At 44.5% G+C, this 23,809-nt stretch overlaps 1 protein-coding gene across 17 annotated transcripts in view; it reads right to left on the bottom strand.

Annotated features, from left to right (window-relative positions):
- Positions 1 to 768: 768 nt before the first annotated feature.
- Positions 769 to 23,809, bottom strand: part of CACNA1G (calcium voltage-gated channel subunit alpha1 G) — a 153,630-nt gene continuing 130,589 nt past the window's right edge. For 4 of the 17 annotated variants that reach the window (XM_056342265.1, XM_056342226.1, XM_056342236.1 and 1 more), the window contains 6 exons: positions 22,842 to 23,186; positions 18,411 to 18,551; positions 15,112 to 15,246; positions 11,854 to 12,043; positions 9,081 to 9,250; positions 769 to 5,394 (listed from right to left, as the gene is read on the bottom strand). In XM_056342265.1, coding sequence (XP_056198240.1) covers positions 4,540 to 5,394; positions 9,081 to 9,250; positions 11,854 to 12,043; positions 15,112 to 15,246; positions 18,411 to 18,551; positions 22,842 to 23,186 — 1,836 coding nt within the window. In that variant the 3' untranslated portion in view covers positions 769 to 4,539. Of the gene's footprint in view, positions 7,302 to 9,080; positions 9,251 to 11,853; positions 12,044 to 15,111; positions 15,247 to 18,410; positions 18,552 to 22,841; positions 23,187 to 23,809 lie in introns of all 17 variants that reach the window. The other 13 variants (XR_008822446.1, XR_008822447.1, XM_056342293.1 and 10 more) reach the window with 13 other exon arrangements.

Consider the following 23,809-nt stretch of genomic DNA (forward strand, 5'->3'; position numbering starts at 1 on the left):
CTGCAGAGCCATCGTAAGGCATGCAAGCCAAAGCGAAACAGCTCAGTGCTCAGGCCAGGTTCCCCTCTCTAGTGGCTGCTCCCCAGAGCAGAGGAGACTTCACATTAGAAGCTACATCACTCATCCACTAAAGACCCCTGAAGAGTTTCAGTTCGGATGTTTCTAGTGGTACCTGAGCAGCATCTGGGGTGCGAGCCCCCGCTGCTCCACAGCAGGCAGGCTGCAGCTCCAGCAGTGGTACCACCCCCGCCAGCTCCTGCTTTGCGAGGAGCTAAATGACTGCAGAAGTGATGGGCAAGAGGCTGCCGCGCTTCAGGCTGGAAATCCTGAACGCATGAAAAAGCCCGGTACCTTCCCTCTTCACAGCGACATGTTCCCACGGTCAGATCAAATCCTGACTCTGTTCCCTCTTTGGCTGCAGCTCTCCCTTGCAGTCCTGGCCGCCTGCGCATCGCTCAGCAGCTGGCCAAGCTGTCCTCTGCCACCGCAGCGCGATGTGCAGAAACAGCTGATGGTCTCGCTGGTGAAACAGCACACCCTGGGCGATGCGCTGGGCCACGTTCACTTGCGGTGTCAAACCAAATTGCTTCACGAAGGGCTGATATTTCACAACATTTCTTCCCCATCCGCTCCTGCTATACAGTACCTATTCCAACTGTTCGCAATTAAAACGTGACCAAAGATTTGACCTCTCTGAATGATACCAATTATCATCAGCAACAACAAAAAAAGGGAAGTGCACAGTTGTTTTCTTTTCAAAAGGCTTTAATAGGACACATTTGTTTTTGTCATTTGTAAAGATTTACACTCATTTTTTGTCTTTTTTCTTTTTTTTTTAAAAAGGAACATTTTAACCCAATTTTGCCCATGAATACCACCTTTTGTTGCCCTGACCAAAAGACCTTGTTTTGGCCTATATACCTGATACAGTATAACAATATATTAGCTATTAAATACAAAGTTCTATAATATATACTAGGTTGTTACGGACATTGCAATGGTACTGTGCCTACTCTAGTCACCTTGTGTAATAGTGTACAGGGGTTATTATAGTCAAAGGGGCAGAAAAGGGGAGACTGGGGCATAGCCTAATTTACAATGGTAATGCTTTTGTTTTCTTTTTTTTCTTCTTTTTTTCTCCTTGAATACACCTTGTGCTGAGCGAAATCCACAGAAGTCAAAAACAGCATTTTCTTTGCCCTTCTCCAAAATATCTACAGTATAAACGGCCTGTAACCAAGCTATGAAGAATCAGTTCTATGTGCGAGGGGCTGCAAGAATGGAATTTACATCTTTCCAGACACATCTGCAATCTCTTTTACCCCATGTGTCAGCCTGGCAATAGCAGAATATCCTCCTCCCACCTGTATACAGTAAATCCACAGTAGTAAAGTGCTGGTGTGCTTGAATGAACCGGATAGTCACGCGACTACTTTACCTTCGCTAGGGGCTGAGTTTTGGGAGTAGATGTTTTCTACGGGTACGGTTCTTGAACAGTAATAGCACTGCAATATCGTAGAACTTGAGCTTAGCTGCTTACTTCTAAATGCGACCTGGATGCAGGCTCTGAAACTAGGCTATACATGTTGTAATACAGTAGGTCTGGCTCCAGGTTTATGAAAAAAACCTTGTAGGTAAAAGCTGCTTCTGTTCCCAAGATGCTACGCAGACTTTTAACAATTTCTCTATAGATTTCTACAAAAATATAAAAAATTCTATCAACATAACCATTCTACAGAATTCCTGTGGATTTTGTACATTTGGTTTAAAAAAAGTCAAATTCTATAAAACCCCCCCAAAGGTATTTAAAATTATGTTAAGATTATTGCACACGCTGCAGTACATTTTTATTTGTCTTTCAAAAGGGCATCTAGAAAAAACTTATCCCGTTTAGAAAACAAACTATTTTACATGGATTTCTTTTCCTGAATGCATCATCATATGGTATTTTTTATTGACTAGTCTTTACTGAATATTCACGTATGATGTAAACTTTTTCTTACTTCCACAAATCTTGTCAGTGGGCAAAACCCCAAGCCATGAAAATAGAGGAGCCTTTAGGCTTTCTGTTACAGCTGGAGTCAAGTGTTTGGATTAACATCACATCACCGTTTTGTGCCACGATTTCAAGCTAAAATGTTCCATGGTTCTTTTGTAAGGAAGGAACTGTACCAGTAATATCATTCCAGCTATGCAAACACAATCCTAATCATTAAGGAACAAGGGTCGGCAATTGCAGTGGCCTAGCTATTTTCCCAAATTATTTAGTACATGTGAAAGGAAAAGCTAAGGCTCATTATAAGTGTAAAACCAAAAAGGGATTAAGAATATTTCTCAGGCTTAATACACTGTAATTTTATTATTTCCTTAACTGCGATCTGGGGGAAGAACTGATGAAAGGTTTGTTTGAAATCATTGCTTTAAACGGGCTTAACTCTGGATTTGGACTGGCATATCAAAGGGAGCGGTCTCCGTATGGGCCCGTGTGGAAGAGGGGGAAAAAGTCCCAGCCAAGAATTAATCTAACGGCAGTAAATAGTACAGAATGTTAATCCTCCTACTTCAAATACACTGATTGCCTGACTTCCTGCTGAAAGCCCTTACATTTCTCCAGGAAGTGTAAATCAATAGGGATTGTTTATGGAGTGAACGTCCTCCAGTGAAAATAAAGGAGCTTAAGACCTCACGTAGGCTGTTAGGTACGAACAGCATCTTCTTCTTTGCATGTATACTTGAAGCTAATGCAGATACACGTAGTCGGAACAGCCTAATCTCTGAATGGATAAAAGGCTGTACATCAACATGTTGTAGTGATTTGAAAAGATCAGTAGTTCTCAAAAAGTTACAAACTCCCGACTGACAGAAATAGCACAAATCCTCCTCTTGCCTGTGCTGGTTTAAAGACACGATCCAGCAAAGCCTTATCCATGTAGGCCATTTGAAACCTGTGACTATTCCCACACTTCAAAGCATGCCTGCAGTCTTATTTAGCCTACATCTTAATGTGATTTCATGGAAGTTGAGTGAAGTTGACATCTGGTTTCCATCAGCCTTGTGAGGAGCGGGAGGTGTCGAACCGGACCAGTCTTGCATGGTTTTCAGGCTGTGCTGCCCAGTTTTACAGATTGCTTTTTGCAGAGGGCATTAGCACAGAAGTAAACAGTGAATTTCGGAGATGACTGACATTAAGGATGTGTTCTAAAGTAAGGACATGAATTCTGGTTTTATCTACTTTGTACCACGATGTTGCTGCTTAAGGCTTTAGATAGGTTGGAAATAAAATTGCAGTCAGGGTCATGTAAATTAATTCTAGCAGTGCCAGCAAAAAACCTGACTTTTTTACTGAAAATCAACAGTCATTTCAGTACCTACAGACTTTCTTACATGTAATCTGTAAAATAACTTGCAGTAGACCTCGATTCCGTTGAACACATAAGCATATGATTTTCATTTTCAAGAACTTCTTCAATACAATCAACCTCAAGGCGGCTTAAGCAAGAGCTTAACTTTAAACATGCGCTTAAGCCCGCTGCAGTGACGTGTCTGCACCGAATTCACCCACTGCAAATCTGCACCACGGTCTTATTCTCCCTTCCACGGGGGTGTGGAAAAGAGGGGCTCCCCCACGAACAGGGGGCTCACAGAGGTGTAAAACTCCGCAGAAGAAACAGTCTGCCTTGGAGATACTGGAAAAACATCTCAGGAGCAACCACAGGCTTTTGCTGCCTCAGTTTCCTGGGCACGTATGAAAATAGCCATTGCCATGGTTTTGTGGGTCACCACGGATGATCTATACTGTCCTTTCGTAACTCAGCATTTGTACAGCTAAATGGCTCTGCATTCACCATCTCCAGACATCTATCAGCACATTGCACTTTCCTGCGTTCGTGCACTTGCTTTCACTCTGGATGTTGATTTTATGCAATATGGGGATATTATTTTGCGAAAAAATTGCCACTGCGTTTCTACACTACCCAAACAATCCTTTTCCCAGAATATCATTGAAGTCCAAAGGGAAAAATAAATTACATTAAATAATCCTTATTTACTGCTGAGTGTGGGGTACATTTCCTCTGTAATGCACTAATTGGCTACATTTTGTGCTTTGCAAAACAAAATGAAACCCGAACAAAACAAAACAAAAAAAGAGAAGGGATTAAATATATATTTTTTAGGTTAAAATATTCATAAAAACCAACTTTATCTCAGAAATATTCTGAGATACATAAAATAGAAGAAAATTAAATGAGTCTTTAGTCACAAAATGTACTACATCCCGCAATACTAGATTCAATTAATTTAATAAAATATAATATACATATAGATTCTGCACATTGTATTGCTTTTACCTAAGCAGAACATATGCTTAAGTAAGCGTGATATAGGTTAACCACTCTTTTAACCAGCTGGTTCTTTAATCTTTCTTTGGAAATTTTTTACCCAGTGCCGTTTTGGAATACAGTCTTTTAATTTTTTTTTTTTTTTTTTTTTTCTATTACATGAAAGGAAGAAAACATTTGGCACCAACAGAAAAGTAACTCAGGGGTCCATTTCCGTTTGATCAAAGGAAAAGCTAGGAAGTGTCAACAAGTCTTTCTTTGGGGTAGGAGATGTTGACATACTGTCTGGAAGCAACGCATCCCCTATATCCATGGAATCCTTGGACTCACAAGATGGAGCACGCCGCCTCAAGCAAATGTCTCCACCAGCAGGTGAGATGCTGTGAGGTCCTCTAGGTAGCAAACTCTGTCCATCGGGTGGATCTATAGATATACATGGAGGGCTTAGTTTTTTCTTCTGCCGTGTTCCTTGCAAGCCTTCCATTTCACTTACCACCTGACTTATGAAGCCAGAAGAGCTAGATGTGGAATGATGCTGAGGGCTGTTTTCCATTGAACAAATTTCTATTGAATGTCTCCTTTGATCATCTAACCAAGAGGGCGGTTTTTTTAGAAGACCCTGGGTGTCTACACTGTGGTATTTCTTCAGGTCCTTCAGGGTAACGTTGCCGGTATTGCCTATGTTCCTCTTAGGAGTGAGAGGCTGAACCTCTGAACAGGCACTCGAGGCTGTACGAGTTTCTGAAGTGAAAGGCTCTGAGGAGCTGTTTATTTCAGATACTTCTCGGTCCATTGAATCTCCAGGTGTCTCCTGATACGAGTCTGCACAAGCACACGATGCTGGTGCCTGCTTTGAAATATTATATTGATTGTGGGAATGCTGCTGCGTATGGACGCTGGCCCGGCTCCACGCAGCCAACTCATTTGCTTCTGAGGGTGTCAGAGCCACTGATGACTCCTCCTTGGGCACAGCGGGGACATTTGGGTCAGAGAGTTCACTCACCTCGGTGTGGAGATTCTCCTTGCTATCCGAAGAGTCGTTCCTTATGGCCATCTGTATCGGAGCGCAAAGGGATCGGGGAGGAGGGGAGTTGCCAGATGAGAGAGACAGACCAAACACAGGTTAGTATGAGAAAGGCACCGTGTTTACAGGGGGCTCAGCTCTGCTGAGGTACCTCAGCACAGACCCACAGACTCCTCCTGTGGGTTCTAGCAGTTCCCACACTTCAGAGATCTATGGGTTTGTCCCTGTGTAAGTGACACCAGAATCGGGCCCTTCATTTTTTATAAATGGTTGACCTTTAACTTTCTCTTCTAAGGATGGAGGGCTGCAAAACCAGAATGCCTTCGCCCAAACTTAGACATATTCTTGTTATGCAAAGGATAAGGATCTACAGCAAAGCCCTTCATAATTTTAGCAGCCCCGTCACGAGTGGGAGAGAGAGGATGTGCAAGTGTATTCCCTCCTCCAGCTCAGGTGATGCTGAGAGCATGGGGTGGGAACCCCAGAGCCAGTGACACCGGAGCAGCCACGCTCTGTGCCAGCATCAGGGCAACAGCCTGTCCCTGGCTTTGGTCCCATGCTGGAGCCATGACTCTGCACCACCTCAGGGCAAGGGAGCTGGAAAAGCTGGAGTCCAAAGCCGGACTAATAATAATAAACTGTAATTATTTCAGCTTGCTCAGATGCTTAAATTCAGGCTTCCTAAGGCACATTTTGCCTTGGCTGTCTTGAGCCATATGCAGCATCAGTGCCTGCTGGCAGAGAGAACCTATGGCGTGTTTTGAAGGCTTTGTCTTTTCACTGCACCACATCCCTTGTCAAAAGGGTTTATAAATCAGCCACATTAACTGGCCCTTAAAGGCAGAGTCTCAGTTCGAGAAGACTCCTAAATGATCCGAAAGATTAAAAACTTCACAGAGAAATTTGGAGGAAATGTGTACAGCTTGTCTCAGTCCTTTAGAAAAGTGCAAGGACATGAAATTCCTCATACTAAGGAAAGCTTTTGTGACAAATCGCCCCAAAATGATCTTAGAATTTATATAAAAATTGTCCCACAAGGACCGTTTGAGCCAAATGATCTCTATTCAGGCAAAGTTCTCATCAGCTGCAGTACACACATGTGCACGCACAGAAACACAAGAGTCTATTGCTCCATCTGCACACTGGGCTCCCTTTGTCATCTGTGAGAGTTGAGAGAATATTTAATACAGAACAGAAAATGATCTTCTCCAATGCTGGTGAATTCTTTCTAGTTAAAATTTTACAGCATAATACTGGCAACTAACCACAGCCAAGAGCGGAGCTAATTCTGGTCTCCTCAGTGCCAATAGTTTTAGTGAGTGAGTGGGAGAAGAAATCATGTTCATATCCTGAGAAGAGATACAGACTACAAAAAAGTAGAATACAGAAGCAAAAAGTAATTATTGTCATTACTTTTGCTTGTACACCAACCTGTGTTGCATACAACGACAGTATTAGTCACCACCAGCTCTTTCTCTCCCTATGATACAGGCATCTTTGGTAGTTGTTAGTAGTAACTGTTTGTACAATGTTTTACTGCTTTGTTTCAAAATGAAAGGACCCTCTGCCATCCCATTGGGGTGTACACCTGTAGTAGCCACAGCTTGGTGTGGGCTACACCTTGGATACACAGTCCTGGAACCAGAAAATCAATAGAGTTTTAATTTCAGGTACAATTGCCCTGGACAAAAGCTTTTGTGCAATGCGCTGCCAAGGAGCGTATTCCTCAGCAGGGAACGTTCTCCCAAAGCATCCGATCCACTCATCTTCATCTGCGAGTGCATCGCTAATTGTCAAACTTTCCCGAGTCTAAACGGCACGTTACTGTGGGGGCTGTGTTCGCTCTCCAGCAGTCTGGAGGGAAAGGAAGGTTAAACACACAGGTTTTAATGATGGAGGAGAGTGCATGGACCAGGTATGTGGTGGACAAGATTTATCTATACATAAATTCAGGAAAGGAGCAGGGATGAGGGCAAAGGGAAAGGAAAGAAAGAAAAGAAAGAAAAGGAGAAATCAAATCAGAATTACATGCAATATACGTAACAATAAGGAAAAAATGGGTACTGCAACCCAAAATGCTTTGTTAGTTCGGGCTATTGTGGTGTGCTAGTACCAGATTAGTGGTGGCAATAAAAGGAGCCAAGCAGAGAGCACTTGAGCGAGCAGAAGTGCCTGGGGTGTAAAGGGAATTTTGCCTCTTTAAGGACCAAGTTTCCCAGCGGCTGGCCATCCAGATTGCAATTAACAGTAACAGCAATGATGCCCCGCTGCCAGGAACAGCCTCTCCGCTCCCCTCCCGCAGGCTCGGGAGCAGCACATCTCTCCAACCTTCCAAAGGATTTGGCCAGCCGTGGACCATATTTTCTCACTGTCCCAAAGCTTTTTTCTCCCTGAAATGTCACTCCAAAAGCATGATCATGTCACTGCATGAGCAGAGAGAAGAGGGAGGGGAATAAATTAAACTTAAATGTATGAAAAGGTTTAGAAAAAGAAGCCTTCAAAGATAGGAACAAAATTAGGTTGAGGAAGATGGCTAACGTGGTAATTTATTCTAGATAGATCAGTTCAAAAGGATGCGTCTGTTATTCATTAGAAAGCAAGAGAGAGTGGTTATGAACTGGAATCATGACATCAATTAGTTTCCCCATTAGCAGTGATTGAGGTAGCTGGCCAGCCCTGTGCAAACGAATACAGGCTAGGAATTTCTTATGTCAATTTAGTATTACAGACTAATGTAATTGTTAACCTTGGTACTTCACATTAATTTTTAGAGCTTAATGAATCAACTGTCTAATTTGTCAATGTTGATTAAAAGATGAAAGAAATGGGAATATTTTCATGCAGGAAAGAAATTGCTTTGGAAAAAATAGAACTGATCTATTTTATGTATATAAAATCAGGCATGAAACTACTGAAGAAAGCAGAATTTGGGAATCAGACATGCCTCTGGTCCTGGTCCAACTGCACAATGAAATACGCTTAAAAATGTGAGAGTGAAGCAAAAGTTTAAGTATTTTACCAAAAAAAGATGCATTTAAACTTATCCTTCCAATTATCCAGACTGATTAGATCTCTTAGATCTTGGGTTGAATCAGGATTTTAATCAATGCCAGGCAAAAACCAGACATAAAACCAGTTGCAAAATAAAACGTGTTCTGCTTTGCATGTACTCAAACCTTTCAAAAGCACACAGGAGATTGAAAAGGATCTTAATTTTCAATTCTCACTGTAAAAACAGTACGCTCCCCATGATGGTTTTGCATACGAGACATCCAGCTTCCTTTAAACAGTTTTCCCTTTTCGAGAAACCAGAGGAACCAGAGGAAGGGTGGCCTGGGATGGAGTCTGCAGCCCCTGTGTCCTTTCAAGCACTGAGAAAATCACAGCAGTTAAGAATTAGTTCCTTACCCCAACAAGCCCCTGGGGAGCATTTGGCTGCATTTATGAAGAGGTCTGAAAAAAATAAAGTGCTAACAATGTGGAGAAACATTTAGGCACATTGCCAAAGGAGATGATACTCGTCACGCACATTCTTTGGAGACTCCTGAATGGCCTTCAGATCAAAATCCATCAACCTTTTTGTTATTTCTGTAGGAGAATTACAGTTCTCCGGAGGCTTCTCTGTGAATCCCTCCTTGAACTTAAAGCACGGTTAACCTGGAAACACAACGATATAAAACTTCAGCAGGTTCATGATCACGCACAGGTCTGCCTACCTGTCTGCGGAGCAGCCTTTCAGCAGAAGGAGAGTGCACTTGCTGGGGAACCGGGGGTTTGCTCCTCCTCACCAAACGGTCGTGAGCTCTTACGTGGTGAAAATGGTCTTTTGGAATTTGCAGGAGAGAACTGGTGTCCGCTGGCTGTGACTGCACTGATGCCTTTGAACCTTGCAAGAGGGAGAAGAGACAGAGATGTGACATGTCCATCTGGGGGCCACATCCCAACCTCAACGGCCTTTCAAAGAAAACGGCTCTGTCACACCTTGGAGCAGACAGGCATGGCAAAACTACTGAATTCAGCAACTGCCTCTCCATGATGGGGAAAAATCTGCCACCTACTAATAAATTATTCCAAAAATCTCTGTTATTTCATTTTTCTTGGCATTTCCCCCCCAGTACAACTGGGACTAGCTCCTGTTAAGAACAGAAGATTATGAACTAGAAGTTCATCTGGGCTGGCAATTTCTAGATCCCTGCTTTAGGGACGATAACTTTGCAGGCAATGACACACCTCAGCACCGCAAGGATCTGACTTTGAAAGCCTAGGAAAGGATGTCTTCATACCTGAGGGTACGTGGAGACCAACTGCTGAAATCTCAAAACCAGCACGCACACTGGAAGCGAAGCGAAAGGGAATGGCACCAGGTGGCTTTCAAGGCTAGTCTTACAAAGCATCCCAGGAGAAGCAAACACATACTCCCCAGCCTTTTTCTGACCCTTTGTGGTTTCTGGCTACTTCTTGTAAAAGGTTTGAAACTCTGCATGCTCCACCCTCCCCCCCCCCCGGCTCGACATTTTTCAAAACAATTCATTTAACCTGGACCGCATCCCAGAGAATCTCATTTGTCCTGGAATCTTTCCCAGAACAACAGCCCCATTACGAAGGAGTATTCAAACAAATCCCTCCTGCAAGTGCCAGTGTTTCTGACAACAAAACCTTTCTCAGCTTGAAATATTATGGCTTAGTTGTGGTGATTTATTAGATGCGCCTGGCACCTTTTGCTGTCTTCAGAGCACTTTATAATATTACAAACTGTAAACAGGTAGGGGTGACTTCCCCCACCCTGAAAAGCACTGACATTGTGGGTGGAACAGGACAACGAAGCACACACCAAGGTTTGGGCACCTTACCCACCTCCGAGCACTTTGGCCCGCTTAATACGATTGGAATTTCACCAGCCGGAGAAAAACACAAAAGGTTTAATTGCTTAGTGTGGTTATGCAGAAGACATCAGTTCTACCTTTCCAAAACACTTCTCCTATATCTCAGTGGAACAGTTTTTCCTGTGGATTTACAAGGATGCAATGTGCGCCCCCGCCAAGCCAGGGCTGTCAGATAGGGCTGTTCAGTTCTCCAAGCTGGGAACTGGGAAATGATATCTCGAAGAAAGAAGGGACTCAGAAATTACCCACATTTTAGTCAAGCTGACGTAGTTTTTGTTTAAGACAGGACAAATGCATACAGATTAAGGATCAAAAACGAAGCTCTGGAAACTCCCTCCGTAGCAAGTGGGATTCTTTTCTATGGTCAGGTATTATAACTCCAAGGAATTTCTTGGCTATTACAGAAAATGATAAATTCTGACCCCACTGGAGGTAACAGGAGTTTTGCTGTTGACTTCAGTGGGATTTGACCAGGATTTTAGCTGTACATTTTGCATTATGTGCAAACAGGTTCTTCAAAGGACAGCTCTTGACCTTGAAATTTTTGCATTATGGCAGTGATTTCTCCCAACTCTAGATTCATCTTTCTCCGTTGTGTCTGCATTTTTTTCTGCTGTTCAACAGTTGCTATTCATCCAAATTCTTATTACTATGCAAATTTCGACATCTTATTTCTAATCTGTTCAAATCTCCTACCATTCTGAACAGTGCTGAAATTATGTTCTGCTTAGAGGCTTTCAAATGACAGTGCTTGTAAAAATTTCTCTGTCTTATCTGTGACAAATGTCTAAAATGATGGCATGTACAGCAGAATTAGAGACAGCTACATTCTCTTACCAGCAGAAGGTAACCCCTAGCAGACAGAGTAAATGAAAGCACTTTTTTTTTTTTTTTTTTTTTGATAAGCACCGGGAGGCAGCTGCGAGTACAGGTGCAGAGGTGCAGGTAGAGAGAGAGTCCTTGGTATCTGCAATACGCTGTATCTAAGAATATCTGAATTTAATTCCAAGGCGTATATCCCGACCACGCACACTGGGAAAGACAATTCTACACTCTCTCGTTTTTCCATTCATCTCACGCTGAGATCTCTCTCAATTCAGCACATTTATGTTCGTTTTACAGGCGTTTAGGGACACCATTTTCCCATCTTTCACAGATGTTCCCACACAGAGCTTCCCAAACCTGCCAGAATAGGTACTGCTGCAAAAAAAACCCAACCCAGACATAAGGAAATATCCTTCTGCTGGGATTTTTGCTTTGGGGCTGTAGCTAGCTCAGGTGAGATGTATGGAGCCCAGGCTGTATGGACTGTAACCTTCAGGGAGCCAGGCAGAGGGACAGTCAGTGGTGAGCCAGGCCAGCTGCTTGCTGTCACATTGCCAAAAAGCTCAGGGAAAGGAGTTATCCTTGACAACCTGGTCTTCTTAAGTTGTGGAGGGTCTTTGCAAGTCGTGGAGCATCTTTGCAAAGCCACGCCACAGGTCTGGACACCACCACCTCGCTGGAAACCAATGACAATTTGCTGCCTCCTACTGAACAGCTTGGAAAATCCCAGGTATTGCTACACTGGAAAATCCTGCTCTTGTCCCAGCTGACAGGTGTGTACCTGACTGGGACTTGTGATGTGCCGGATTCCTCTCACCCAGGGAGGCAGGGCAGGGGCTGGAGTACGGCGGCTGGAACATGTAGCTGTCATTCGGCAACGAGTGTGTGCGCCCCACCGAAGGCTTCCTCACGCTCAGCAAGTCTTTGCTGGGAGACAAGGTCAGTGTGTCGTCTTTGGAGCGGAGATCAGCCTATGGGGAAAAAAACAGTGAGGAAGGAAGACAGGATGGGGTGGGAAGAGGAGAAGTGCCCAGAAACGCTAGCGACAGCCATTGCAATCAGTATGGCACGATGGGCATGCACATCGTCAGTATGTACAAGTTGCACGAATGGATCTACCAGGAAGCTATACCCCTCCTTTTGTATTGTCAATAAATTGTCACACGGAATGAACCACAGAAACAGAGGAAGCAACACTGTAGTAATAAACCATGACTATTTCAGGGATATGCAAAGAAGGCATCATGCCTCAAGGCCAGCAAATGTCACATGCTTTGCATAACTTTGATCCTCTGCAATAACAGGAAAGCTCTCTCTATGTGCCCTCACCAGCAAGTCAGACTTTTGCAAAGGTGAGTAAAAGAAAAGAAAAAAAACCCAAACCCAAACCCCAAAACAAATACAAAAGCTAGTTTATGGAAAATATTCTCTATTCTGGCTCCCAGCACAATTTTACTGGTTTTTCTTCTCATATAATGAATAACTAAACTCATTTTATTGAAAGGAATATCTAAACCTACTGCTTCAGGGTTAAAGCCATTCTCTAATTAGAGGGGATGTGATGCAAGTGAGGGAGTTTTTACAGCCAAAGAGTCTCTTGGAATGGGCAGCACCAGAGGCAACATCCAACGAAGTGGATTCACGTATGATTTCATAAGGAAATATCTCCATCCCAGAAATGTTCTTGGGTGTTATTGTGCTGGACAATATTAACAAAAATGGAAGCAAAGTCAACTTTCCTGGATATTTCTAATGAAACAACTCTTTCATCTTTAAAAGGTCTCCACTGAAACCCACAGAAATAAGATGTGACACTGCAGTCTGGTACAGTATATTGCTGATCATTTTTGGAAAACTTTACATCTTATTTTCTGACAAATCTTCCCTTCACTCAGTGCATTACAGGTTTTCTGAAATCAACACTGAATTGGTTTTTTTTCCCAATTTTATCCTTCAGTCATAAACCCAAAATTTCACTATGGCATTTCGTTTGCATAAGAAACATGATGAGATTAAAAGGAATTTACAAAAAGAAAAAAAAAATGAGGAAAAAAGAAGAAAATGAAAAAAAAAAGAAGGAAGACCACTGTTGTAAATTTAATGAGGGAAACGGATCTGCACTGTCATGCAGCATTAGTTTCAGTCCTTGGGAACCTGCCGATTTGGATACAGCCTGGATACAGCCAAGATAAGAGACTGCAGGCTCCCAATATAGCTCAGGGAAGGAGAGAGAGACCTGTGCTGGTAAAGCTCAGACCTGGGTTTTGGGAACCTTTCTGTTCCTCCCTGCCTTCCCCTTCCGAGCAGTATGTTGATGCTATTTAGCTTTCACATTATTTCACTTAAATCAGTAAAGATGGCCTGAAATCTGAGATTTCAAATTCAAAACCAGTTGGATCCAAACATTTGGATTCGAGACTCTCTCCAAACCCAACCTTGAATGAACCTTTGGGTTCATTGACAGGATCCAACACCACAGCGGGCTCATTTCCACTCTCGGATTATCCCGGGGGAAATCTCGTGAGTGAACTTCATGAAACCCATGTGAAATGGCTGCAAAACCATCTTCCCAGTCCAGCTCACAAACAGAGCAGTGGGAGCACATGACGTTTCGGTTCACTGGTAGTTTTGAAAAACATGTTGTTTTGGCTTGACTGAAAATCAAATCTGCGTTTTCCATGAACCAATAATAATAATAATAATGATAATAATAATAATAATAAAATAATCCCAACCCAAATCTATTTTGAGTCAAACAAAACATTTCAAAGCTGTGCCTAAACAAAGTGTAAAAATATTGCATTTAGAAAAGATTTCAATGAATGCTTGCAGTTTTTCAAAAGTTTTGAAAACCTTTTTGACCAAAACACTCTGTTGGTGTTGACACAAATTCACAAACCACTTTGTTCAACCTGGCTTGTTTTTTGTTGGTTTTTTTTTGGTTTTTTTTGTTTGTTTGGAGAAAAAAACATCTCTCTTGGCTATACCCTTGAGACTTTGCTGCACTGTCAAATGGGTTTGTCTAATCTGATTCAAAACTGTAAGGGCTCTCTCCTCAGCCCAGCTCTTCAGACTAACTAATTTTGAAAAAAAAAGTCCCACAGAAAATGTTAAATGTAGTTTACAAAATCTTTTGCACGTGATGCCATGAAGCATGATGGGAAATATTGTCACGGTTTAAGAGATGTTTCCCAAATAAGTGCTAATTAGGATGGCAGTCGACTAGAATGGCAGAAAATTTATCAACAACACAAACATCCAAAGGCAGGTACATGAACAACAACAAAGAAAACAAGAATGATCCAAAAATGTTGGAAAAGGAGTTATGTCTGTTGTACAGCAGAAAAAAAGCACTTGACCGCTACACAGCTAAAAATGTCTAATGTTTCAAAGAGTAGATGGTTAAGGCAGGGTTCAAAATACTGGTTATTTAATTAAAAAAGACACAAAATAGTCTTTTTTTTTTTTTTTTTTCCCAGCAGCATGACTGCTAGTAAGAATTCACAAAACAAGCAGCATCTCGGAGTCATCCCCATCTGATATTTGTAAAATAAACAGTCTGGCACCAATCATGCAAAAAGCCTTGTGGTGCCTGTGTTCATCAAGACAAAAATCCATTACAAACCAAAGGGTTGTAGATGACCCCTCAGCAGAGGACACGAGTCATTAGCTCATGGGTGTCTCTTCCACGCAGCATCACTGATTTGTTTCAGATGGGGAGGAAATTTTGACCTTGACACTTTCCAAAGCATTTTTTTTTACTCTTTATTTCACTTGCAGCAAACACGATGTTTTTACATAAGGCACCAAAGGAAAAATAGAAATAACTACTTGTTCCTCGCAAGGAGCCAAGTTTGTGGACAACAGCGATAACAACCCAGGACCTAATGGCATTAAGGACAACGTCCTGTTCAGGGGAAAGGTTGGTGCTATTTGGAAATGGGCTTGAACTGAAAATGCCATTAGGCAGGTGTAGAGAGGTGGAAGCAGTATTTCGAACCCTGTAAACATCAGACTATACAGCGACCAGTGTATGTACATTGCTTTCCAGAGCATTAAGTAAGTGTGTGTTAGTATCATCAGGAAAAGAGTCATCCGTCAGAGCTAAGGACCAGGACTTTTCAGAGAGAATATCTGACGTCAGAGACAGAGCCTCCATCTCAGCTAGAGGGATCTAAAGGGAGAGATGATTAAACATAAGAAACCAGGACACAAATCTTTTGGAAAAGAGAAAAAAAAAAAAAAAAGTATCATCATCTAAATACTTCTAGACACTAAAGCAATATCCCTGCAGTGGGAGACGCTACATCATGCACATTGTTACCAGGGACAGAACGTTACAAGAAATGAAATATAACAAAGAAATGAAAAAAAAGAGTGGGACATCCATACTTAAATGTTTACCAGTGACCTGGGAGGGAGTTTAAAACTATGCCCTAATGCTAGCCTTGCATTTTGCTGTTCTCCTGTCTAGATGAAGACGCAAAAGTAACATTACTTTCATACCAGAGATATTTATCCTCTTGGCTATGATCAAATACAAGAGGCTTCAAGACCTTCTGACTTGTCTGGAGTTGCTCCTACCCAACAGCCATGCTGGTCTCTTGGTCTATAAGCTAATCTGGTTGAGTCTGCAAAGATTCCCCAACACCAAAACCATTTTGCAGGTGGGGTATGGTGCGTGCCTTTCCCTGTGCTCTGGGGAGGGCACAGGGACGTGTGTGTCGTCATCGTCGTCGTCGTCCCCCTCTGAGAGCCAGCTGGGGCTAAAGTTAGCTTCCTAATGGCTAACCGGGGACAGGGAGAAACTTAAGGCTTGATTTCCATCAGGAAATGCCTTCTTGGTGCCTTCAGTGCGTTTTGGACTGCTAAAGAGCCTCCAGTGCCTGGGTAAACACCAAAAATCGTCCTACTTAAAAGAACTGCCTATGTCCTTCAGCCCCCAAATGCCCCCCCAGCCCCAACAGCCGCCTCTGGCTCTGAGCAAAGTCAGCTGGGAGTAGGTGCTGCACTGCTGCACCGATGCCGTACCCACGCGTCTTACACAAACACATCCCTGCTGAAGGCATTCAAGTAATTGATAAAAATCTTTATCAAAATATTGATGAAGCTCTCTCCCTAGACACAGAGGACTTTTTATCAGAAATGTGAAATGTTGCTTCAGGTTTTGGAGAAAAAGGCGGGAAAAGGGGACTGTAGCATCTCCCCCAGAGCAGCATCCCTGCTGCCAGCCGCTGCAGGGAGGGATGTTTGCCCTGAAGTACAGGCTCAGACGTCCCCAAATCCCCACCCTGGGTCTAAGGCTGCTGCCCACAGCACTGGGGACAGCATTTCAGCAGGTAACCTACAGACTGGGCTCAGGCTTGCAGGGGCTGCCTGGTCTGCATGAGTCCCAGGTGCTTCCTTTTTATTTCTCACCATGCAGTTTTTTTCCTATCCTCTATGCCTGAAAAGTCTTTCAACAGCAATATATCATCCAAGAGAAACCACAGAGGCCCAGATCTGCTGCATTTAAGATGTCAAAGGGCTGGATTTTCTCACTCTTAGAAATGGCATCAGTAGGTTGAAATAAACCCAGTGATGAGTGAACCATGAGAGGCTGAAAACTTCAGCTGAGATAAGTAAGAGGGTTGGGCTCTTCTCATCTAACCTTGGGTTTGATATCTCCTCTAACACAGCAATCTGTTGGCAATGGATGAAAGAGACGCTTTGGAGCCGCTCCTGATTTCATAGGAGGCTCCCTGAAAAGGATAGCTGCAAAGGCTGCCAGCACCGGACAGTGATCCCTAACCGGGATCCACGGACGGGAGCCCAAGGGAAAGGCTGTGCGGGAGCTGCTGGTGTCCAGCAGCCTGATGGAGCTGCTCCGCCGGGAGCTGCTGCTCATCAGGTTGCTTTCAGCAAGTCCCAGCACTGCTCGAAATTCCTGACTCGCCTAAGAACATGACGAATAGTGTGAACAGAAAAGCCAAAATGTAAACAAAACAACACCCCCTGCCCCCTCCTTCGGCCTCCCCTCTCCCAAAATGGAGTTTGAAGCTGTCAAAATGTTTTGTTGGAAAGATTCAATGGATTTATATGGGTTTCAATTAGGGGGAGGAGAGGAACTTAAAAGAAAAAGCCATTGCAACTGGAATGCTATATTTTTTCATTACAAAAATGTCAAAACAACGGGGTTTTTTTTCTGCCGCAGCAGCACTTTCTGGTGAAAAATGTAGTGACAAAAAATTTCCAACCAGCTCTCGCTGAGTTTCGCACTGACCCTCTGCCTTCCCCGCCAAAGCTACCGTCTCTATTCCACCGGCAATTCTTAGAGGCAACCGCTTCCTATAGCTTAATAGACCTCAATCTGGAAAGCGATACGCAGCAATCAGAGGGAGACATGTTATCCTGCTATATAAAGATCTGCAGTAGGATTTCATTTTACCTAAGCTTTTTCCTTTCCTCTAATGAACCACTGAGTTGGATAATTTAGAGTGTCAGTGAGCTCATAAATAAGCACACTGATTTAACAAGAAAACTTCTGCTATTTTTAGCCAGAAAAGGAAAAAGAGTAGATCAAGAAATATGGAACTTGCTCAATTCCAACTGCAGGAAAAAAGTAGGTAGGCTTGAGTTATTATTATGGTCACTGCTATGTTTTAGGGAAAATATTTGCTCTAAAGAATTGCACGCTTGAGAAAGTAGGTATTTCATTCTAAGAAGTAAATGAACTAATTTCAAACAAGTATTACAGCCCCTGTTCGAGAAAGCACTGGAGCACACGATTACTTAAGTACATCATTAAGAGCTGTCTTGCCTTCCAAATTCAGTTTGGATCAGAGATGAGGATCTAGTTTACAATGACCCACTTGCAAGAAGCCTCTTTACGAAAATAATTTGAAACTGGATTTTCATGCAGTGTAAGTAGGCACAAATATAGAGATCATTTTATGATCCCCACCGGCTCAGGCTCTGCTCTGGGAAAACCTCCAGGCTCTGCAGATGCATCCTGACATTGCCATGGAGCCCTGGTTAGGAGCAAGAAGCCAAACACCAGAACCCCACTGAAGGATGGAGACAGGATTTTGTACATTTTCCCTACAAGACTCATGAACAGTAAATCCCAATGAAAAAATTCTGTGTTGAAGAGGGAAACTCAGAGCCTGTGCTCTTCCTCTTGCATTGATATACAACATCATAAACCAAGATATTATCTCAGCGCCCACAGAAAAAGCCCAAATGACTTATGCTTCAAAATCCCTGTGATACATTACATAAAGAACTTTAACTCTCAATTAAAGGTCTCAGTCAAACTGAGTTTGGATGGAGACTGTGCAGGAAATTAGGAATATTAACCTGGTTCTCAGAGTTGTAATATTCGGGAGCTGGGAGGGCATAATGATGGCACACAGAGCCTGAAAGGTTGTCCATCAGCTTCAGCTCTCCTTCCAGAGATTCCTGGATCAGCAGTGATATGGTATCAAACAAGTGCCTTTCCTAGGAGGGGTGGTGTGTAGCATGCAGAAGGAGAGAGCAAGCCAAAAAGAGAGAGAAAAAGGCGAGGGACAGAGACAGAGAGAGAAGAAGGGACAAAAAAAAAAAAAAAAAAAGAGGATGGTGCATAAAACCCAATGAACAAAAGGGGGAAAGAACAGATTGGGGGGGGGGGGGGTCAGGGGGAGACAGAAACGTTAAGGGAGAATAGCAGTAACAGAAACAACGGGACAGGAGAGGTGAGGCAGGAGAGGAGAGAGAACAGTGCAGTAATATCACGGTGAGCAGTGACAGCTTTCTCAGACATTAATAATGTATGGGGCTGTCCCCGGCTGTCCCAGCACCGCGGCTGCCCCCACTCTGGGGACCATTCACCCTCAGCAAACATGGCCAGTCGCTCCTGGCACCTGAGGTGTATCACGGGGCCGCTATAGCAGCATCTTGGTACTTGGTGCTGTGAACTTCTGTAGGATGCTACTGCTGTCAGGTTTCTATACCCATTGTTCACATTTTTGAGCAAGTGGACCTAATACTTGACACCTAAATCCACATCCAGAGGGCACATCAATTACAAGAACCTGACTTGAAGAGAAGCTGAGCATCCTGTGCATGAAAGCTGCAGGTGACCAGGACGGACACACATCAGGTCACTAATTCATGTGCCAGACATGGGTTGAGGTGCCCCAGTTGTCCTGGCCAACTTCAAACCAGCTGGCCAGAGCACAGACAACTGGAAGTTATACAGAGCAGGGTCTGGCTTTTGCAGGCAGCGTGGGAGCAATTTAAGGCTTGCACCTTTCATGTAGGGAATGCCTGCTACGTACGATGAAATGAGGACCATCATTACAGTCAAACAGCACACAGTGCAAAAATCCTGGGGAACAGGCAAGCAGAAGAGCATGCTGACCACATGTCCTGGCGGGGTCATGTCCTGGGAATTGTATTCCTCTGCTATCATGCTCAAATATCAGATTGGTCCTGAAGATTTTGGCTGGGAGAAAAAATAGAAGAAAATCTCCTGGAGGTTTTTGAGGCTTCTGTTTGAGTGAAAGAGCAAGAAACACGCTCTGGAGGTTGTGACTAGAATAAGCCCTTTCAAGGCCACCTTCGGAGAGGGCAGGTTTGACAGACTGAAGAGCTGAGGGTTTCCCTCCCTGATGTGCCTGGCAGTTTTGCAGTTTCTCTTTTTGCCAGTGTGAGTATTGATGCAGGGCGATAGCGCTGAGGACGGTTTGCCAGTGCTCTGTGTAACATGTACAACAGTTGGGACGTGGTGTTTCTTCTTAGAGGACGTAGTAGATCTGGATTTCCCCATATTGCCCTGAACTCCTTTTTCCTGTGCCAAGGAGCAGCTTTGGACTCCATCTGAGACATCAGTGATTCCTAATGGCACCAGAAATTTCCAGTAGCTTAGGAACTGAAACAAAGCTTGAGCAGGGATTTACTCTTTTTCACCCTTGGACTAAAGATCATAAATGAGTTTTTCATGCATTAGAATACTCATTAGTCCACCTCAGGCAGAGGCCAAGATATGCTGTTGTGAAATCATGATGTAATAAAAGCTAATGAGGTCTGTGTAGAGTTTAACCCAATTTGCAATCAGCTAAGACTAAAAAAAGACCGGACCATTTTTCTTGTATAATTCCAGTTCAGTTCCCTCCCAAAGGACCTGTCTGGATCTTGACCTTACCTCTCATTCCTCAAACTGAGTCTTCATCCAGAAACTGTGCTTTAGAGAGACTTACTGCAACCCATAGCAGCTACCACGTTGCAGCCCTGCTCCTGCTGGTGGGAGTTCTGCCACCAGTGCTGGTGGGCTCAGGTTTGAGCCCCCTCTGGATTATTCCACTGTTAAATTAATCTTTTCTCACAAGCTTGGCTGTGGGGATGGAGTTTAAATTGAGGTTACATAAACCGAATTTAATACTTAAGCAAAGATTAGCCAAGTTTTATTTCTCTTTTAATGTTGTGGTTCATGGTCTGCTTGCTATGCTGGTTTTGGCTGGGATAGAGTTAATTTTCTTCACACTAGCTGGTATGGGGCTACGTTTCGGATTTGTGCTGAAAACAGTTTTGATAACACAGGGATGTTTTCATCGCTGCTGAGCAGCGCTTACACAGAGCCAAGGCCCCTTCTGCTCCCCACACCACCCACCAGTGAGCAGGCTGGGGGGCACCAGGAGCTGGGAGGGGACATGGCCGGGACAGCTGACCCCAGCTGAGCCAAGGGATATCCCAGCCAACATGGCATCATGCTCAGCATATAAAGCTGGGGGAAGGAGAAGGAAAGGGGGGGACATTTGTCTTCCCAAGTCCCCGTTGGGCGTGATGGAGCCCTGCTGTCCTGGGGGTGGCTGAGCCCCTGCCTGCCCGTGGGATGTGGTGAAGGAATTCCTTGCTTTGCTTTGCTTTCCATGTGTGGCTTTTTCTTTACCTATTAAACTATCTTTATCTCAACCCATGAGTTTTCTCACTTTTACCCTTCTGATTCTCTACCCCGTCCCACTGGGGGGGGAGTGAGTGAGTGGCTGCGTGGGGCTGAGCTGCCAGCTGGGGTTAGACCACCACAGTCCCTTTTGGTGCCCAGCGTGGGGCTCGAAGGGTTCGAGATAACAGATTCAATTGGAATGTGCCAGATTGAATTTATAGCTGTTATTGCTGTTTAGCTTTTAATTGACAGGCTCCTGTGCTTGCCATGGGGCTCGCTTGCCTCACTGTATATTAGAGTCTAGTGCTCATTAGTGGCTGCTTTTTTGCTTTCGCTGCTTGCTGTACTGCTGCACTGCTTATCATCTCACTGCGCTCTGCCTGGGAACATTTTGATAACAGCAGCAGCGATGTGCCGGGGCTGGCAGCTGGCCAGGGCACGGCTGCTGCTTCTGTGCTGCTGTACAGGACAGGTTGGAACTCCAACATGAACTCCAGTCAAAGGGACCATGACCTGTGGCTGTGTCCACGTTGGGAGCAGGACACCCCAAAGCATCTCTGGCCATGGATAAGCCCACGGCAGAGCAGGTATCTATTGAAGCCTCTGTGGCCGTGGCTATGCTTGTGCCGCAGCAGGTATACCTCTGAAGGGATTGTGGCCCAAGGATAAGCCCCACGCTGGAGAAGGTACACCTCAAAGTATCTAAGGCTGTGGATAAGTCCACGCTGCAGCAGGTAGACCTTGAAGCATCAGTGGCTGTGCATGAGGCCATGCTGGAGCACTCAAAGCATGTGGCCATGGATGGGCCCAGGACAGCAAGTACAACCCTGGAGGTCCCTCAACTGCAGCCAGGGGTAAGGCCATGCTGGGACAGGTGCACCTCAAAGCAGCAGTGGCTGTGGATGAGTCTATGCCGCAGCAGGCATACCCCTGGAGAGACTGTAGCGCAGAGCTGAGGCTCCACTTGGAGCAGGTACAACCCTGAGGGACTGCAGCCTGGATAAATCCAAGCTGGAGCAGGGGCAAGGAGAGGAGTTCAGTGCAATGTTGCAATAAATTGCAAGGGGAGGAGTTCATTGCCAAAAAAACCCACAAAAAACGGGCTGGTCCAAAGGGACCAGGCGTGGAAATTGTAATGGAAATTCCTTTAAATTGTTGTAACCCATGATTTGGGATATATATGCTCAGCATATGAAGCTGGGGGAAGGAGAAGGAAGGGGAGGACACCCAGAGCGATGGCATTTGTCTTCCCAAGTCCCCGTTGGGCGTGATGGAGCCCTGCTGTGCTGGGGGGGGCTGAGCCCCTGCCTGCCCGTGGGATGTGGTGAAGAAATTCCTTGCTTTGCTTTGCTTGCCTGTGTGGCTCTTGCTTTACCTATTAAACTGTCTGTATCTCAACCCACAAGTTTTCTCACTTTTACCCTTCCCATTCTCTACACCATCCCACTGGGGAAGAGCCAGCGAGCAGCTGTGTGGGGCTGAGCTGCCAACTGGGGTTAGACCACAACAATTAGAAAAGCAAACACATTACGCTCATGATTTTTCTATCACGAAGGACCTAGTGCAAACTCTGGATTAGAGCAAATTTAGAGCTAGGTCTGAACTTGGTGGCTTGGGCACATCTCCAGAACAAACTGCAAAGCTCTCTACGTCCAAACAGATGCATCAAGGTGGTCTGGAGACCTGCCCAGGGTCTCTTCCCTGGAGCACCGGCTCCCACACCATGCAACAGTCAGTCAGCAGACAGAGAGGAATACAAGCCCAGGACGTAAGGGACACCCACTCCTTCATTACCGACTCGTGCATGTCTTCCCCCAGCTAATATGCAGGTCAAGCCCTCTTCACCCTCCAACCCAGATTCTCACCATAGGGTAAACTAATGAGAGCTGAGAGTCCACCTTGATTTGCATGGGATTGGTACATCCTCGGGGGCTCTCAGGTCTCTCTCCACCGGTGCTGCCTGTCCACGCAAAGATGTCCGAGGGGCTGTGTTGGCCGGGCGTGATTGTCTTCATTTCCATCTCCAGTTCTGCCTCAAGCTCTGCCTCCTCCTTAGCCTCCTTGTTGCTCTCTTCCAAGTGCTTCATGAGCACGGCAATCACCACATTCACCAGGACAAACTGGGCCGTCAGCACGAAGGAGACAAAGTAGATGGGTGAAATGACGGTGTTATAACAGGTGGACTCCTGGTCACAGTCTCGCAGCGTGTCCTAGAAACAGGAGGGAAATGATGGAGGAATGTGAAGAGGTTCCAGCATGGACCTTGGTCTGCCATCTGGGCATCTGGCTGCAATGGCTTCTCCTTTTGTGAAGAAAACTGAGAGGATTAGGCAAATTTATTGTCTAGAATAGCAAAATATTTGCCAGTGAAACCTCACGTTTCTGTGTTAGTCACCACAAGCAGGCTCAGAGGAAATTGTCCTTGGGGGTGTGCAACACCAGACATTGACACCCTGCTGCTCCTCAAGGAAAGGCTGTTTCACTAGGTTAGAGACCAAACATGCAGGAGTGTGGCAGACACATCCAGGGCAAAGCAGGATGCAGCTATAACCCATCAGCCATCCCAGAGCAGCTGAGCTTGCAAATGTTCTTTCCTCAAGTTCACACCCCGTCATTAAGAGTTTGGCCCCCTAACACTCACCAGGCTACAAATGGATGGAGAAGTGATTCCTTCAGACTAGCGAGCACACTGTGTATTCATAGACCAGATTTCTTCACAATAGCGTGCCTTTATGGCTGTCCCCTGAGAGACACTCTTATCTCAGAAACTTGGGTTTTCCCAGAAAAAAAACCCCAACAAAGTAATGCCAAAAGACTTTTAAAGAAAAAAGTA

Source organism: Falco biarmicus, chromosome 1, assembly GCF_023638135.1.
Source record: "Falco biarmicus isolate bFalBia1 chromosome 1, bFalBia1.pri, whole genome shotgun sequence".
Taxonomy (NCBI): Eukaryota; Metazoa; Chordata; class Aves; order Falconiformes; family Falconidae; genus Falco; species Falco biarmicus.